General features: G+C 41.6%; 1 protein-coding gene across 4 annotated transcripts in view; it reads right to left on the reverse strand.

The window, feature by feature from the left end:
* Positions 1-141: 141 nt before the first annotated feature.
* reln (reelin) overlaps positions 142-16,722 on the reverse strand; it is a 109,869-nt gene continuing 93,288 nt past the window's right edge. The window contains exons 47-65 of one of the 4 annotated variants that reach the window (XM_086073388.1): positions 16,286-16,426; positions 15,811-15,988; positions 15,541-15,734; positions 15,211-15,461; positions 14,952-15,106; positions 13,578-13,792; positions 13,191-13,368; positions 11,943-12,118; positions 11,743-11,849; positions 11,425-11,667; positions 11,178-11,353; positions 11,022-11,095; positions 10,791-10,952; positions 9,427-9,584; positions 9,030-9,249; positions 8,084-8,281; positions 6,533-6,631; positions 4,990-5,113; positions 142-1,447 (exon numbers count right to left, since the gene is read on the reverse strand). In XM_086073388.1, the coding sequence (XP_085929514.1) occupies positions 4,996-5,113; positions 6,533-6,631; positions 8,084-8,281; positions 9,030-9,249; positions 9,427-9,584; positions 10,791-10,952; positions 11,022-11,095; positions 11,178-11,353; positions 11,425-11,667; positions 11,743-11,849; positions 11,943-12,118; positions 13,191-13,368; positions 13,578-13,792; positions 14,952-15,106; positions 15,211-15,461; positions 15,541-15,734; positions 15,811-15,988; positions 16,286-16,426 (3,043 nt within the window). In that variant the 3' untranslated portion in view covers positions 142-1,447; positions 4,990-4,995. Of the gene's footprint in view, positions 1,448-4,989; positions 5,114-6,532; positions 6,632-8,083; positions 8,282-9,023; positions 9,250-9,426; positions 9,585-10,790; positions 10,953-11,021; positions 11,096-11,177; positions 11,354-11,424; positions 11,668-11,742; positions 11,850-11,942; positions 12,119-13,190; positions 13,369-13,577; positions 13,793-14,951; positions 15,107-15,210; positions 15,462-15,540; positions 15,735-15,810; positions 15,989-16,285; positions 16,427-16,722 lie in introns of all 4 variants that reach the window. The other 3 variants (XM_086073387.1, XM_086073390.1, XM_086073389.1) reach the window with 3 other exon arrangements.

Consider the following 16,722-nt stretch of genomic DNA (forward strand, 5'->3'; position numbering starts at 1 on the left):
AACAAAAAAAATGGAGTGGTACAAATACAGCTTCTTGCGGAATTTAAACCGCTTGTTTTGGCCTCTTTAGATGGAGCAAAAGAAATACCATGATTAAAATGTTTGGCATCAGGCCAATGAGTTAAGGCAAGGTGTACAGTATGAGGTTTGGGCAGTTCTTTATTTCCCTTTTATAAGGCTGCTGGGTCTCCCCATAGTAGTGGATATACATGTATGTACAAGACTGGAGTTACACTGAGGGCAGAGGGTCCATATTACAGAGACTTCAAAAAACAACACGAACAGAGCCTCACCTCAAGAGAGCAGAGCGGACAGTGATGGAGCAAAAAGGGGAACAGCACAAGAGAAGAGGGGAGATGATGCAGTAGAACAACTTGACTGGACTGCCTAATAACTTAACAACTTGAAAATAACATACATTTCACACACAGTGCATCTTAAATAGGTCACATGAAGAGCCATATACCATAAATATCTGTATTTTTCGGGAGCAAACATAAATAAAATGATATTTTTTTTCAATTGAACACACAAAAATGCTCAGTCCGTCATTTTTAAAAAATATTTTTTTCCCTATATTTGGTTCTGCCCTGTGGATTTTCCACTATGCCCACACAGGACCGATCCAGAAAATTGGGGGAAAGGGAAGCAGAACCCAGCACCCCCTTGTGCCCCCTCTTAAAAGCGTATGAATTAGTAGAAAACAAACAAATGAACAAACACCACAGTCAATTCAGCACAAAAAGAACCCACAGACACACAAGAACAGCAAGAACACAGTATTATATTTTTTACCCACCCCCCACCCAACGCTTTCATAACCGTTTGTTCCTCTTCATGGTCTGTATCATAGTCGCGGTCTTTCTCCTGGCGTAGCGGCTGGCGGCTTGGAGCCGTCCTCCCTCGGCGGCTCAGTGGAATTGGGAGGCCGCTCTCCAAATTGGCTGGTCAGTTCAGCAGTGATATATTATCTCTCAATTTCACAGTGTGGTTGGAAAAGGGGGACGGGAAGGGGACGGGAAGGGGACTGGAAGGGGACTGGAAGGGGGGGGGGGAAGGCAGGAGATGGAGCCAAGGTGGGAAGAGGAACCACAGCAACACTTAGAAAAACAATTGGAAATCCTGACCGTCCATGGTAGAAAGTAAATAAAATGGCCACGACGCTCCTGTCTTCTGAGCTTCATCCACGCCAAAGCATTGCGGGTACGAGATGGCGCGGATTTTGGCTAAAGCATGAACTTGATTTGGTGTTGACGTCGTCAGGAGGCAAAGGGATGAGTGCGGACGGGTCAGTGTGTGATTGGCGGGTCAAAAAGGGGCGGGGGGGGGCAAAATCGCGTCTCGGGAGGCTCAGGCGCGCCGCGGCAGTGCCCGCCGCTTGCGGCTGTAGTAGTGACGCATGCCGCTTTGTCTGGCAAAGTTCATCATGTAGTTTTGTTTTCGGGTGCTGCAGGGATACAAACACAGTGAAAAAGCGGAGGAGGGACATGTGTGATTAGTGAGAAAGGAAAGTCAGACGCACACTCATTCATACACGCACACCTGGTGACGGTCCAATGTTGCTGCTCTAACTTTGGCATCATGCATGTCGAGGTCATAACCCCAAACACTACAAATCAATAAAAGTGGATTTGTTTATGTTCTCTGCAGGGTGAGAAAGGTCATGGCATCAATATGTGTATCATTCCTTCATTCCATTTTCAATGGGCTTTCTCGCGCTGTCAAAACCGGTTTGGAAAACATGCATTTTACATGCACCGTTTCCACGAGTTGTCTAAACGTTATGTTTATCTTTAAACCAAGAGCACCATCTAGAGGACACAAACATATTGCAAGTGTTTCATGAAGCTTCATTTGTCCATTACAACTTAAAGCCCTTTTTGTCTCATTCATGAGGTTATTCCTCTCTACTATAGAATCTATTACAATTACATGTAAATGGTCAATTATGTAATGCCGTCATTTAGCAACTTTCATGACTTTCCTTCACTGCTACTATCACCACAATTATGCTTTAAATTTGACTTGAGCTGTTCAGACTGTCATTAAAAAAAATCTGATACAGGCCACATATGGGCAAAAAGCAGATTTTACATAGCTACAGGTTTTTAAATTTATATGCAAATAAACTATCTATAGTAATCGAATATGTGTGTGGTATGAACATTTCTGGTTATTTAAGCAGAAAATATCTAACTATGTTGTATGTGTATTTACCGAATATGTACATTTACTTCACAGTGGACAGTATACAGGAGGGCTGCTAAATGTTACGCTTGGCTTTTCTCTATCTGACTTTGTACAGAATCAAATGTCATCATCAAATCCAGAGAATGTCTGCAATACTTTTATTATTATTATTATTAATAATAATAATATTATCATTTTATTTTTTAATTTAATTTAATCTTATTTATTTTATTTTATTTTATTTTATTTTATTTTATTTTATTTTATTTATTATTATTATTATTATTATTATTATTAATACAAATTTTTGTTTTCGTGCCCAGGAAAGGAATTTATGAGACAGCGCAATACACGTAATCATGAATGAGTGCGTTGGCTAAAAATAAAATATATACATAAAAAATAATCAGTAAAGCTTTGATGTTGATAATCAATTGCAAATGCAAAGAACAAATGATATACAGATTTCCATTGACCCACAAGACAAGACATGGGACGCACGCACACGCTCAGACAGCGAATGTTTGATGTCAGAGTAAAGATTGGGTGAAAAGAAAATCAACGCAAGCGCATGGTCTTGAGCATAGAAACGAGATGGTGGCACGTCGTTCTCGCTTGGCCTGTTCATTGTCTCTTCCGTCCAGCAGGGCGGCGCCAGTGAGCCAGCTGTGCAGCCGGGGCGAGCTGGAGGGCTTTCTGCAAAGCGGGGTGACTGGGGGAGGGGTGGGAGGTTGTATACTTGATGCCAAGAAGATGGATGGATGGGATGGGCGCATGTCGTAAATGGATGGACAAACAGCCAAAAGCCACAGAAAAAGGGGCGGTCCTTTCCTCACAAGCGATCAATGGGTGCATCTCATTTGTCTTATTTGCATCCTTCCGCGGTTCTCGTTGCTGCCTCAGTGAAGTCACTTGTACACAAGTGTATCTTGGCAGGAAATACAGTACGTCAACACATCTACAAGAGCTGGATTATTGTGTTTATTTCAGCCATTGCTAATTTAGCTGCCTTTGGTTTAATTTAGTCAGTTTCACATCAACGCCATTCATTTGCAGTCTGGATGCAGAGTGGTGAAACACTACATCAAAGCCAAAAGGTAAGCAGAGCTGCATTACTTTTTTGTTGGATGTGCAGATTAGCATTAGCTTAAGTCTAACAGCTTCTCACCAACACTCTGAAGGAAAGCTTGTTTTTATACTGTAATAAATCTAATTGAATCAGATTAATGTGCTTATGACAGAATGCATGCAGTGTTTCCCACAGATTTGAAATCTACTTGGATGGGCGGACTCCGGAAGGGGGCTTGGGGTTCTCAGTCCTGTTACTACGTCTCCTCTAGCCTCACGATCCACAAGTGAGTGACAGCAAACTAACGTTACATGCGGTATATCCGGTCACGGCACATAAAAAAAAAAAATATATTTTTAAATACATTTTCATGAAAACTGCTTGGGTGGTGGCCAGTTTACTTGGGTGGCCCACCCAATTATTAATATGGTGTGGGAAACACTGGCATGTTTGGAGGTCCATCAGTAGTGGCGAGCCTGCCGTTCCATCAGCAGCGCCCAACCTTCCTTGAGCCACAGACCGGAAGAGTTACTTTATCAAGCAGATATATTTTTGCATAGAAGCAAATATGAAATGAGGAAATATCAAACTCACTATTGCACCATTCATTTGACAAAGTTAACCATTTGTTTTCTTTACAATTATATATTCTTTGCTAGTCTAAACACGGCATTCTGATGAATAATACGTATGTGGGATATGAATTAAGCAGCAAAATCCACCCATTTTGATCCATCTCAGTGGGCGGCCATTTTGCCACTAGCTGTTGAGTGAAAACAACATCACAGTTGCTGAGCTATGGACCAATCACGGCTCACTTCAGTCACGTGACGTTCATATGCTGAGCCGTGATTGGTTGTTACCTGAGCAGCTATGATGTCATTTTCAGTCAAGTGGCAAAATGGCCGCCCCCTGTGATGGATCAAACTGGGTGGATTTTGATCCTTAATTCATATTTCCATAGAAAGACTTTGGATTATTTAAATGCTCGGTGGGCTGGGTTAAAGAACAGAGCGGGTCGCATGTGGTCCGTGGGCTAACCCTGTGGTAGGGGGAGGAGCTAAGATGAAAACAGAGGGTTGAGGACACTGGAATTTGCAAATAAGTCAATGAGATTGACCCAATGCATTGAGCCATGCGAGGTGTCGAATTGAGCAGATGAAATACTCCAGCCAAGTAAAAGCTGAGGTTGGTGTGTGGACTAAAAAAGAAAAAGAGCGTTCCAGACACTCAGCGAGGAACGCTGAACCCGAAACCCTACTTTTAAAGCCATTTGAAACACAAAAGTTGGCTCATCAAGTAAGTAGCCAGGAAAAAAAACAAAAGAAACCGATAAAAGCACAGTGATGGGATACGTCACACATACTATTCACACCAACACAACACAACACTGACATTTGTGTTAATTTGTCAACTTAATATTGGAAAACTTGGCAGCTCATTACAATGAACTGATTTTATTTGGTTTAATTTCAGTGGCTGTCATGTTAGGGAGCTTCCACCTGGACTGTGTGAGCAGCTGGTCTGCGTGGGACTCGAGAAAAAAAAAGCGAGGTTGTGGAGATGACTGCGGTGATGATGAGCGAGGCTTGCAGTGTAAACCGAGGGAGAGTGTGTGCGTGTTGTGTGAGGAGGAGGAAGGCTGGCAAAAGAGAGGGGTGGGATAGGGGTGGATGTGGGTGGGGTTTGGAGGGGGCGGGGCTTCATTCAGGACGAGGCGGTGAACTTACCTGACGCTACAGCCATGCCAGAGGGAGCAGAATACAGAAGAGAGCAGAGGTTAGAGCGCGAGAGGGGAGGGGCAGGTGTGGGGGACTGCTGTCTCGCAGAAAGGTGAGGGGTGGGAGCCCTGGCCTGGGGAGGGATGGGGCGGGGGCCCCCAGGAGTAGGGAGAGGAGGAGAAGAGAGAGAGTGAGAATAAATGGAAGTAGGAAGTTCAGTCGTCCATCGGAGAGCAAATTGCGAGGGCATGAAAGTGGAAGATGAGGTTGGATACGAGGCGGCGCGAACGGAGGGAAAGCAGCACATGAAGCGGCAAAAGGGAGGGGGTAAAAGAAAAAGGAAATTGGGCGTGGAAGAGTGGAGAAGTGGTGAGCAGAGAGAAATAAACAAGAGTGTGAGGATCATGGTCACATTTGTCAGCACACACTGTTGAACGCCGTGCATAGGGAGCGGGGCGGGGTCACGGCCACAGAGACCAGGGGGCAGCTCAGGTTTAGGCACTAAAAGCAGCTTTCCAACAAGTCATACAGTACAGTTCAGTTTGAAGACTTGACGCTGATGTGACTTGTGTAGGCACAATGGCGTTAGCTGCCACGCCCACAAACAACACATGCAAATGGGTTTGAATCCTCTTAAATGGCTGCTCCCACTGGGGCAATTGACCAATCAATGGACTAGCTCCACTCTGGCATCTAAATGTGGCATCGACGCGTGGAAAATGCTCCAATTGGAAATACATAATGTACCTTTGCTTATTTATGGATGTCGCGATCAGGCAGAACAATGTTTGTGGGTCTGAAAAACCCATAAATATATTTGTGTGAATGATTTTGAGACAAATATCTTCCCATAAAAAGCGATTTGAGTTCAACAGGCCCAGATTTCCCACTGGAGTAGATTTGTGAGTATATTGAGACAAGATCATCATTATTTCAGTCTTCATACTTTTGATGACATTTTTGTTTGCCCTGAGATTTTTCTAAAACATGCGCTTTTGCTCATTCGAGGTTGAGAAACACTTATCGTACCCTTTATGCTCAACTAAACTGGACTGTACTGTTTTAAGGAGACTGGGCAAAAGTTTTAATACATCGGGTTTAGGTCTGAATAAACAGCGAGCACCCACATTGGCAGGGAGCAAGATCCGTAGCTAGCAACATGCAGGAAATGCATTTAACCTACTTCAGGCTACCGACATGAATTTACTCGCTGATAATAGACCACCATATCATCAGTGACCTGTGAAGTTGTCGGTAAAGCTTTTGACAGCAGACTGAATGAATCATTCCTCTTTTTTTGGGTGATTTTTCCACCCACAAGACACTGATGATAATTTGCCAGCCATCCACAAACAGAACCCTTCAAAGCGAAGCAGATGCAGAAATGTTCCTGCTTGCCTGACACCGGAAGCAGTGATGAACTTCACTGTCGGTGTACGCGTGTGTGGCGATGCGCTTACGACCTGTGTGCACGCTTCCTGTGTATGTGTGGAGTAAAAAAAAAGGGAGGGGGGTGGGGGGCAAATGTCTAGCCGGGAGTTTGGGTACTTACAGAACTACTTCCACATGGTCCAGCGCCCACTGGTCATGTCCTGCGCCGCCGTGGCGCGGCTGCCACCATCGCAGCATCACCCCTTTCACCCTCGCCTCTCTGGAGAAAGCGGGAGTACACGATATGTAATGGACGAGGATAATGGCTAATCCTCCTGTTGTGTTGTGGGTCAAAATGACCCACTTTCAAGTTCAAGAACAAATGTTAACTTTGTACCACCAAACTTGGCACCAACAGACAATACAATAATTGAGATATTTGCAAGGAATAGGGAGCATAAACCGGGTCAAACTGACCCAACATTCACATCAACAGACTATAAGAAATCGATGTATGTGCACTGACATTATTTACTAATAAGCTATAACAATATTTATTGTGTTGGTTTTGGAATGTTAAACATTCCAGGTAAAGTTGACCCATAGTATAATAATTTGTTGTTGTGTTTGACAGACAATTAAAATTGTTCACTCTGACATTTTCAATTAAATGTGAAATGTTTATTGGAATGCTTTTGGAACATTAAACATAGCCCGGGTCAAATTGACCCATTTTAAAATTAGTAGTTTTTCGCAATGAAACATTATCAACAGACAATTAAAATGTTTCATTTTGACATGTTTGCATCGAAAACTGTTAATCAGACGCCTTTTTAACTTTAACAATAGCCCGGGTCAAACTGACCCAGTACAAAGTTAAAGAACTACAAATAGTAGTATTTCACGATGCAACTTCACTCACAGAAATATTTTAAGCCTAATTTAAGATTTATGTAATTTTCTTACATGGCAAATTCCCATTTACTTTTTTTTTTCTTCAAGATAATTTTAACACAAACCTACCAAATAAATCTTAAATGATACATATTCATTAGTCTAATAAAGCCTATTTATTTGAAATTACTCTAAATTAATAATAATGAGAGTATTTATTTATAATGTTTGAATTGCATAATAATCAAGTTACCTATTCAGTACACAATAAATATACTGCTATGTGAAAAACACTTATGTCCATTAAAATATATATATTTTTAAACATTTTTGTTTTGGGGATGAAACTGAATGCAGACATCCCAGAAACGTTAAAAAACAACAAAAAACTATTATACTTGACTAAACATAAACCGGAGCATTATGCATTTCAAATAAATATGCTTTATATGTATCATAAAACTTTTATTTGGTAGGTTTGTGTTAAAATTATCTTAAAAAAGTAAATCGGAATTTGTTATGTAAAAAAAATTACATAAAACTTAAGTGTTGTTAGAAATGGTCCATTTGAAATATTTTCAATGAAAGCGGTTAACAATGTTTATTGGGATGTGTTTTTAATAATCAAATATAGCCTGGGTCAAATTGATCCGGGAACATTATTACTGTTCCTGATGAACCAATCCAACAGGATGGTTAAATTATTATTATTATTATTATTATAACACATAAACGCCAGCCAATTAGTAGGTACAACTGGATAATTTAATGAGATTTTAAGAGCTGCCAACATTATTCTATCTGAAAAGATAATAATGCTTCAGTGTGGGTCACTTACAGCGGAATATTGTAGGAAACTCTTTGGGCCTTTATGAAGTCTTTGGGTTGGTGCTGGGCGATGACGTGCCAGCTCACTCCGTTGTTGACGCTGTACTGCAGCAGCACTGCTCGATCGACCGTGTCGGCCCGGTCCAGAGCAATGTTACAACTGTCTGTCTGTGCCACGCTGCCAATTTGCAGCACAAACATGATCTTACTGCAGGGAGACACACAAGGGATGGCAAAGGTCAGAGGGAGACGTCAACCTCAGAGTTGTCGGCGCATTTGTTTTAGCATCCCTAAAACGGAGGAAACACTTCTTAAGTTCTTGTATTTGCCCCTTTCTTGATTTAAGATTGTATTAGCACATTTATCAAAGTTCAACATTTTGGACAATGCTCAACCATAAGAAGGACACAGGGCTAAAATGACATGAGTGGCAAAGTTCAAAGGTCATACAAAATTTGATCTCACATTTGCATAAAATAAAGCTTAATGATCCTTCGGAATTCTGGAGAAATACTTAAGAGGACTGCCTGGACAAAAGTTGAACTTGCCGAGATTAATGGGACAATGAATTCTTGTAATCTGTAATGTCTTCTTATAACAACCTGACATATCAGCAAGTCCACCTCCGAATGGCTAAAAAAACAAAATGGAGGCTTTGGAGTAAACATGGTCCAGTCTTAAATCCAATTGAGAAAGAGGTATACCTTAAACATATTGGAAAATAAAAACAATTTAAAAATATTTTTCACCAGTTTAAGATTAAGGGGCATTTTTTTTTTACACAGAGACCGATAGTCTAAAATTAGTGCGATGATCTAAAACATCTAATTCCAATAAATAAGTGGGGGAATAAGAAAAACTAAAATCTGGAACAGGAAAAGCAGGCAATACGTTTTCACAGCAGTCTGTAATGTGAGCACATCATGTTGTGATTAGTGTTTTGGTTGTACCTGTACCTGGCTCGAGTGAGGTCAAGCGGTTTAGTAACAGCCTGCCTCATCTTACATCCATTAAAATAAAGCGAGTCTCCGTGAGCATGCGGTGACAGCTGTCCACATCCGCTCCCCACTCCTCCGCCCTGAATCAGCTGCCAGCTCTCCGGGGACACGCTGCCCGACTCAAAGTTGTCCTTGATGGAGCTGGGCAAGTCTCTGCTTGACAGGGAGCAGTCATCACCTGTTCAGGTGGGGGGAGACAATGATGGAAATTGGTTTGTTTGTTGTGATCACATTGAAAAATAAAATAGAAAGGCATCTTTTTGTATACACAGATACAGTCATACGGCTCTGTTAAAAATCACAAGTGTATTTGGTTTTAGCTGTTTTTTGTTTTGTTTGTTTTTTAGTGGCCCACCGTGATATCCCTCGTCACAGATGCAGACCACTCCACTTGTGCAGTAGCCGTGTCCACTGCAGAGTCCGGGGCAGGCCTCGCCGATGTAAACGCGGTCCACCCCCCAGCTCTGACGCTCCCCTGTGCCCTCTTTTTGAATCCAGCGGAACTGTGTCGCCCTGGAAATAGACAACACATGACAAAGTGGACACGGAACTATATTGTTGTTGTTATATTGTGTTAAAATAGACAAAAAAAATAAGTATGGCTTCAAAAAAAAAATCTCTGATTTGATAATATTACTTACAGAAAAAACTAATGACAATGGCATTATTCAAAAAAAGTTGTACTTTTGTGCAGGGATGAGCGAGTACCGACATCAGGTATCGGTACCAATATCAGCCTTATTTTAAGGTATTGGTACTCGTAGATGCTGCCGATATCATTAACGGCTGCCCTCTTGTGGCAATTGTACGAACTAAAGGCATACATGTCTGACAGATGCCCATTAAGATGTACTTTCTGTAAGTATTTGTATAGAAATAGAAAAAGATAACAGAAAAATGCCATTATTGTCATGCAATTTTAAGGAAAAATGCTACATTGCGATACATAGGTGGTTTAAAACAATTATTCTCATTGCTTTTTTTTTCACGATATGAACTTCACGATGTGATAATTATTACAATATTGTGGGGAGGTTAACCATATAAAAAAACTCACAATACTGTATAAAAACTCATTATATTGTAAAAAGCAAAACAAAAACAAAAACAGAAGCTATTAGGAGAAAAAAAAGCACAATATTGTGTTTTTGTACATAACAGCCGAAACAAAGAAATATTGACCAGTCATTTTATTTTAATTTAAATATCTCGTCTATAGAATTCTAATTAGCTGAGGTCATAATTATGCATACAGTTCAAATGGTAACACGAACATCAACCTTGATGCATATAAACGACCCAAAATCCTGAATATTACTTAATATTGAGGCACTTACTTGCTAACACACGCACACATTGTGAATAAAGTCAATCTGTGGAGGAACTAAAACATGTTAGGTTCCCTTTCATCTGGCCTTTAGCATGGGTCTTAAACGTAGGTGGCGAAAAACATGCCTAATTAAAATTAAACTGCACAATAAACTAGCCACCAGAGGGTGCTGTAACTGCATAAATGGAAATCAACCTGGCCTTTTTAACAGATGTGCTGCTTTTAATATCGTGACATGACAACAACGATATTGTGGCAGTTTCATAGTCACACTGGCATCGGTCTGAAAAAAAGATTCTGGAACAATACTGGCTTTGCGTTTGTACACTACTGTCTCTCCTCTCTGTTTGCAGCCATTTTATTCAATGGATGAACTTGCCCAGCCCTACCCTGAAGAGACGTGGTCAGGCAGTTGAACGGTGACCCTGGTCCATGTTGAGCTGTTGACGGGACTGTAGATGGTGGACTCGTGGAATTGGAAGGGAGAGCAGCCCACGTTGTTGACCGAGGAGGGGAGGCACTCAGACTGTACCAACTGCCAAGAGTCAGACCTGAAAGGGGAGCGTGACAAATGTTCAATTCCATATTAAACACAGTCATGATTATGTGTCGATATCAACCTTGCATCCTTCCTGTACTGCAGCAGAACAGAATGATGGTCCTGACATGTGTCCGCCTCACAGCCAACGACTATCTGCAACAGTGAGAGATCAACATAAAACATCACCCTCAATGCAACACACAGACAAGAGTTGCTAATTCAGATGTTTGAATACCTGGAACTGTAAAATATATCCAGGCTGCACTATAAGTTCTCGAGTGGCGAGGATGTTGTGCGTCCGGTCTTGGTTCTTGTTGGGCCAGTAAAGGTGGAACGAGGGGTTTCCGCAGAAGCCCGCAGTTCGCACAGCATTCGGATAGAAGCTCCAGCTTTCCTCATGAGATACACCCTCTGGAAAAGACAACAGAAAGGGAGCTGCTTACCTCTTGCCCGATAAACATTTTTTTATTTTATTTACTTACCGTCATCAAAGGTGTCAAGTAAGGTTGATGGATTGATGTCTGACCCTCCAACCAAGATGTTGTCCAATGCCCACTGGGCTCTCTCCAGGCTGGGAGAGGCCAAACCAGAGGACATAGTAAAAGGCTGCCACCAACGTAGACGAGTGGCATTGGTCAGGGCTCCCTCCGGCAGGACGATGTAATCTCTCCTCACAGACACGTATTTCAGATAGTCCATCTCGTGCAGTAGGATCCACGACACACCTGAGGATCATACCAACATGTTCGCAGGGCGGGAGACAAAAAGGCGACAGTGATAAAACATGCTGTAAAGCGCACCTCCATCAGTAGAATAGTCTAGTAGCACTCCTTCTTTACGACATGTTGGACGGTGGCACATGGACATGTTAGTCTCACTTCCAATCCTGGCCCAGTACTCCACAAACCTGTAGCCACAGAAAAGATCATCTCAAATCCATCAGCACAGTAAAAATGACAAGGAAAAGAGTTTGCAACCACAAAACATCTCCAATACTGACTTAGCTCCCCGAAGGTCCAGGTCGGCGGTAACAGCTTGTCTGGCGTCAGCTCCTCCAAAATAAAGGGCTGTACCCTCAACCAACACACCACAGTCTGTGCAGGGTCGACCTCCTTCTAGAACCTGCCAATGAGGCCCGGCTGCTCCTTCCCAGTCAAAACGTTCCTTCAAAGATGCCTGCAGGGGGAAAGATTGATGAACTCATTCATTCCCAGCCATTTTCACTGAAGCAACCTCCTTCGCTCCCGACTGTTTTACTGGATTTTGACTGATTTTGCAAGGCCCATAGAATATTGTGTTCTATAAAACATTGCTATAAAAACATGGAACCTACCAAAAGAAAGATTAGAGTCTCTTCTTTCATCAGGAAAAAAGTATGTATACATTTGTATTGGTTTCCGTTTTGCAGCAATTAGCATTAAAATATAGCTAAATGTCATCAATATTCACATTCCTGGTGAAAACACTGACAAAAAGAGCTTATTGCATCATAGCCCTGGCTGATCTCTTATACTTGTATTCGTTTTTTTTGTCATAACTACCATTACTTTAAAGTAGCACTAAGGAACCTTTCAACCGTAATAAAATATTTTCATAATTCTTCTGATGAAACATCGACTTAAAACTAGTTGAATAGTACCTTTGCCATGGCCTGAGGGAGTCTGTATCATTTTTACTGGCAATAAACAACTTTGAGGAGGATGGTAGGAACACTGCCACACAAAAAAACTACAAATTTGCTGACTGCTTTATGGCATATACCACTTCTCCCTTTCCACATTCATTATAAAGACGGAAGTCAATTTGACATGCGTGAGCTCAAAAACGTCCTCATGGGAAATGTGGTCTTCCTTTTGGCATAACATTGCTGCTTTTGTCCATATGGCGCCGCCATAATCAACATAAACTGAAAGTTGCTTAGTGTTGCTTTAAGCCACCTCTTCATGTCAGAAGCTGCATCAATGCTTTCTGTATGTTCTTGCATTAAAAAAAAACATACAAAAAACGAGCAAATACGTTTTTGGGAGTGAAGGACAAATGATTAAAAAACGTATTTACACATTTTGGGGTTTGAATGAGTTAAAAACAAATATGTTCAAATACATATATACTTGGGATTATAGGGCTGCACATTGTTGGCATGGACTTGAAAGCCAGCATTTTCATATGAACAGAATTTTCTTATTTTAATCCCAAGGTAGAAAAGAACACAATAGTTTGAAAACAAGTTAAAAAAGGCAGACACTACCTTCAGTACTGTACTGGCGTAGCAGTTTGGTCCGGTAAATCCTGGGTCACAGAGGCAGCGTTGATCCAAACAATCTCCGTGCCCGCCGCAATGGCTCTCACACGCCGGCCCGATGTAAAAGTTCTCTACACCCCACTGAACGTCTGAGTGCTGCTGGTAGAACCTGAAGCGCACTGAACTAAAGGACAGGAGAAGCAGGCTGAGTCCTTTGGGTCGTGTAAAGAGTTTAGTCAAACAACATGCATCTGCCTTTTCCAAGATTTATATGACACAAGTTTAAATCTTTGATGTTGTAACAATAAATAGATCTATCAATAATGTAGCTCATGCATGACGGTGCATGAAATATTAAGAGAGCGTCGCATGTTTAGAAATGTCTTGACCTACGTGCCAGCGAGGCCGTCAGGCAGGGGATAGACAGCTCGCTTCCATCCCTGCGCAGGGAAGAAGACTGACGGCTGCGAGACGTGTCCTCCGCAGCGGGGATCAGCAGGCAGACACTGAGGGACCAGGTACTTCCACGTCACACCATAGTCGGCAGAGTACTGAACGTGGACCTGTCTGTCCGCGGCACGATCCGGCACGACGCAGCCCACCGCGATCTATAGGATACATGTGTGAAATATTGTTGCAACAATCGGTCATCCCTTCACAATGTAATCCTATTCATCCATCTATTTTCTAATGCTTGTCTTCATAAGACCCCAGGTGACTTTAGGTGTCATGATTTTGAAGTATAATGAGATATTTTCCCATTTTGTTAATATTTTAAATCTGGTGATATTGGAGATGCCAAGTATGGGCCACGGGCCACAATTGACTTACTTCATTCTTTAATTCGGCCCTTTGGAAATTTATATTATCAAGGTCCTGCAATATTGTTGTATTAATGTATGAACTGTTTAATTGATTCATTAAACAATAGTATAAAAACATTAAAATGAACATTTTGAATATGCATGTAATGTATTTATGTCAGTAAAGTGGGTAAGTAAAATTTTACATTGATTTTCATGATGATTGATGATTTTGGCCTAATTATATAATTGAATATTTGTTTGCAGAATTTTTTGTGCATGATAAAACGCGATAAATTCCATCCGTCCATCATAATAAATGTATTTATTGTGACTAAAAAAGTAAAAATACAAAACAAATATAATTTGACATTTATTCTTTTTATTTTAGGTTTTTATTCTATTATTTTTGTTAATTGATTTAAATTAAATTAATTATAATTAGGATTGCGCGAGTACCGATCCCAGGTATCAGTATCGGGCCGATACCTGGCCTTATTTCACGGTATCGATACCAGTATTGGCCACCCTCTTGTGGCCATTTAAGAATCAGAAAAATATAAACTTGCTATTAATTTCATGCATTTTAAAAGAAAATGCTACCCTGTGATATATAGATGTTTCTTTAAAATTATTTGTCATTGTTCTTTGGGGAAATTGTATTGATCAAAAGTAGTAGTGGTACCAGTACTTGGTATCGTATCTGAGTGACTACTCAAGAGTTGAGTACTTGTAGTGGTATCAGTCTAGAAACAAAGTGTTATTGAACATCTCTAATCATACTAATAAAATGATAATGCATTATTATCTTTTTAATAATTATTTCACACACACATTTTATTTATATATTTTACTGTACATAAAATTGTTGGGCCATTGAAAAATCAAACGTGGCCCTTGTGCACAAAAAGTTTGCCCAGCCCTGCCACAGAGTGAACATGTGTACTCTTTTCTCATGAGTTACCTTGAATTGCATGACCCAACCCTTTTCAGGGATTATATCGTGCGTGACAGCATAGACCTCTCTTCCGTCAGAATTGCCACACGCCATCACTCCATCAGGGGAGCTGCAGAAACGCTGCACTGAGCAGTCCTCTGAGAACAACCAATGGTCGCTCACTGACAACAAAACAAACCAGCATGTTCTCATTCTCTTTTTTTTTTTTTTTTATTGTTCGTTAGAATGAAGCTTTGATTTAGATTTCAAAGCAACTGCGCTCTACCTATTGGGGTTTCCTCTAGCTCGGTCAGGTCACCGTTTGGTCCTGAGGTTTCATCAGCAGGAGCTCTCTCATGGTTGGGCAGCGCCACGCCGCCGAATGTGTCGGAAATCTGCGCCCGCGTGTCTGACCCTGCGATGAGGACGTTATCCAGAGCCCAATCGCTCTGGTCTACTCCGTCGTGCTGAGGCTGCCACCAGCGCACACGCACGCCTTCTTGTCGGGCAGCAGGAGGCAGCAGAACATTCACAAACCTGAAGACATGATGGCAAATACAGATTTGAGAGGTCCTCTCGGTTCCACGAGAAATGACTTGATTCAAAAGGCACTCACCCAGGCTTTGTGTACAGATCATAGAAAATCTCTGTCAGCAGATGCCAGTGGATTCCTCCATTCAAGCTGTACTCCAGGAGCACCCCGTGGTTACGGTTGCTAGGTGGGATCATGCAGCCGTACATGAAGTAGAATTGGATGAATTCGGCGTTGGTCAGGTTGAGGTCCACCGTCACCAACTGACGGCTGCAACTCTGCATAGGAGGCACAGAATAAACAATATTGGTGCTAAAAATGAAGAAAACTGTAAGAGAGACAGGAAATACTTACACCACTAAAATGCAACGCAGCTCCAGAGGCCACAGCTCCGCACACGCTGCTGAGTTTCCCACCAGTGAGTGTGTGCCAGTGACCCTGTGAAGGAGCCCGACTGAAGCTGTCCTTCAGCTGGGAGGGGAGCAGAGCTACTGGCTCATCACAGTACTCACCGCCCCACTCTGGATCACACCTGATGAGGATACGACGTGTGGTTCATTAGGATAATAAAGTATGGTAGTTTAAGATATGAAACAAATAAACTACACGCATTCTCCAATGTAGAGTATATGACAATTTGACAGACTCATTAGGCTGAATTTATTGTACACTGCAGGTCCAAATGCCCATTTCCAATAAAATGCCTATATCCAATTCCATGCTTTTACATTGCCATGATTTTTGATGGTGAAAAATCTCAGAATTGTGGCACATGAACCATGCAGTGTAAATACAGCTTTAGAAACAAACACTGGCATATGTTACTTACACACAGGTGCTCTGTTGGCACCGTCCGTGTCCAGAACACATATCTGGACAGCCATCTCCAATATAGAGGTTATCCAGAGCCCAGGTCTGCTGCTTATCAAACGGAGCCTGCTGGAACCAGCGGAATCTTGTAGCTGGAGACCTACAAACATAAATCGTCCATTAAAATAACTATACAAAAGTAAAAAGCGATTCGTGAAAATATAGGCGTGATTACTATTAATGTCCACTGAGGGTGTTTGGATTACAAAAAAAAAAAGAGTACAAGGAAACCCCAACTATTCAGTTTGTTATTGAGAACGAAATTAATGCTCTTTCTATAACTCCCTAAGATGACACAAGATTGACCAAAGCCCTGGCGAATCGGAAAATAGTAATTGGTGCCAAGGAAGTATTGTTGAAGTGATACATCTCGATTGAGTGACTCAGATCTTTATA

This window comes from Leptonotus elevatus, chromosome 4, assembly GCF_054856555.1.
Source record: "Leptonotus elevatus isolate MCC_2025b chromosome 4, RoL_Lele_1.0, whole genome shotgun sequence".
Lineage (NCBI taxonomy): Eukaryota > Metazoa > Chordata > Actinopteri > Syngnathiformes > Syngnathidae > Leptonotus > Leptonotus elevatus.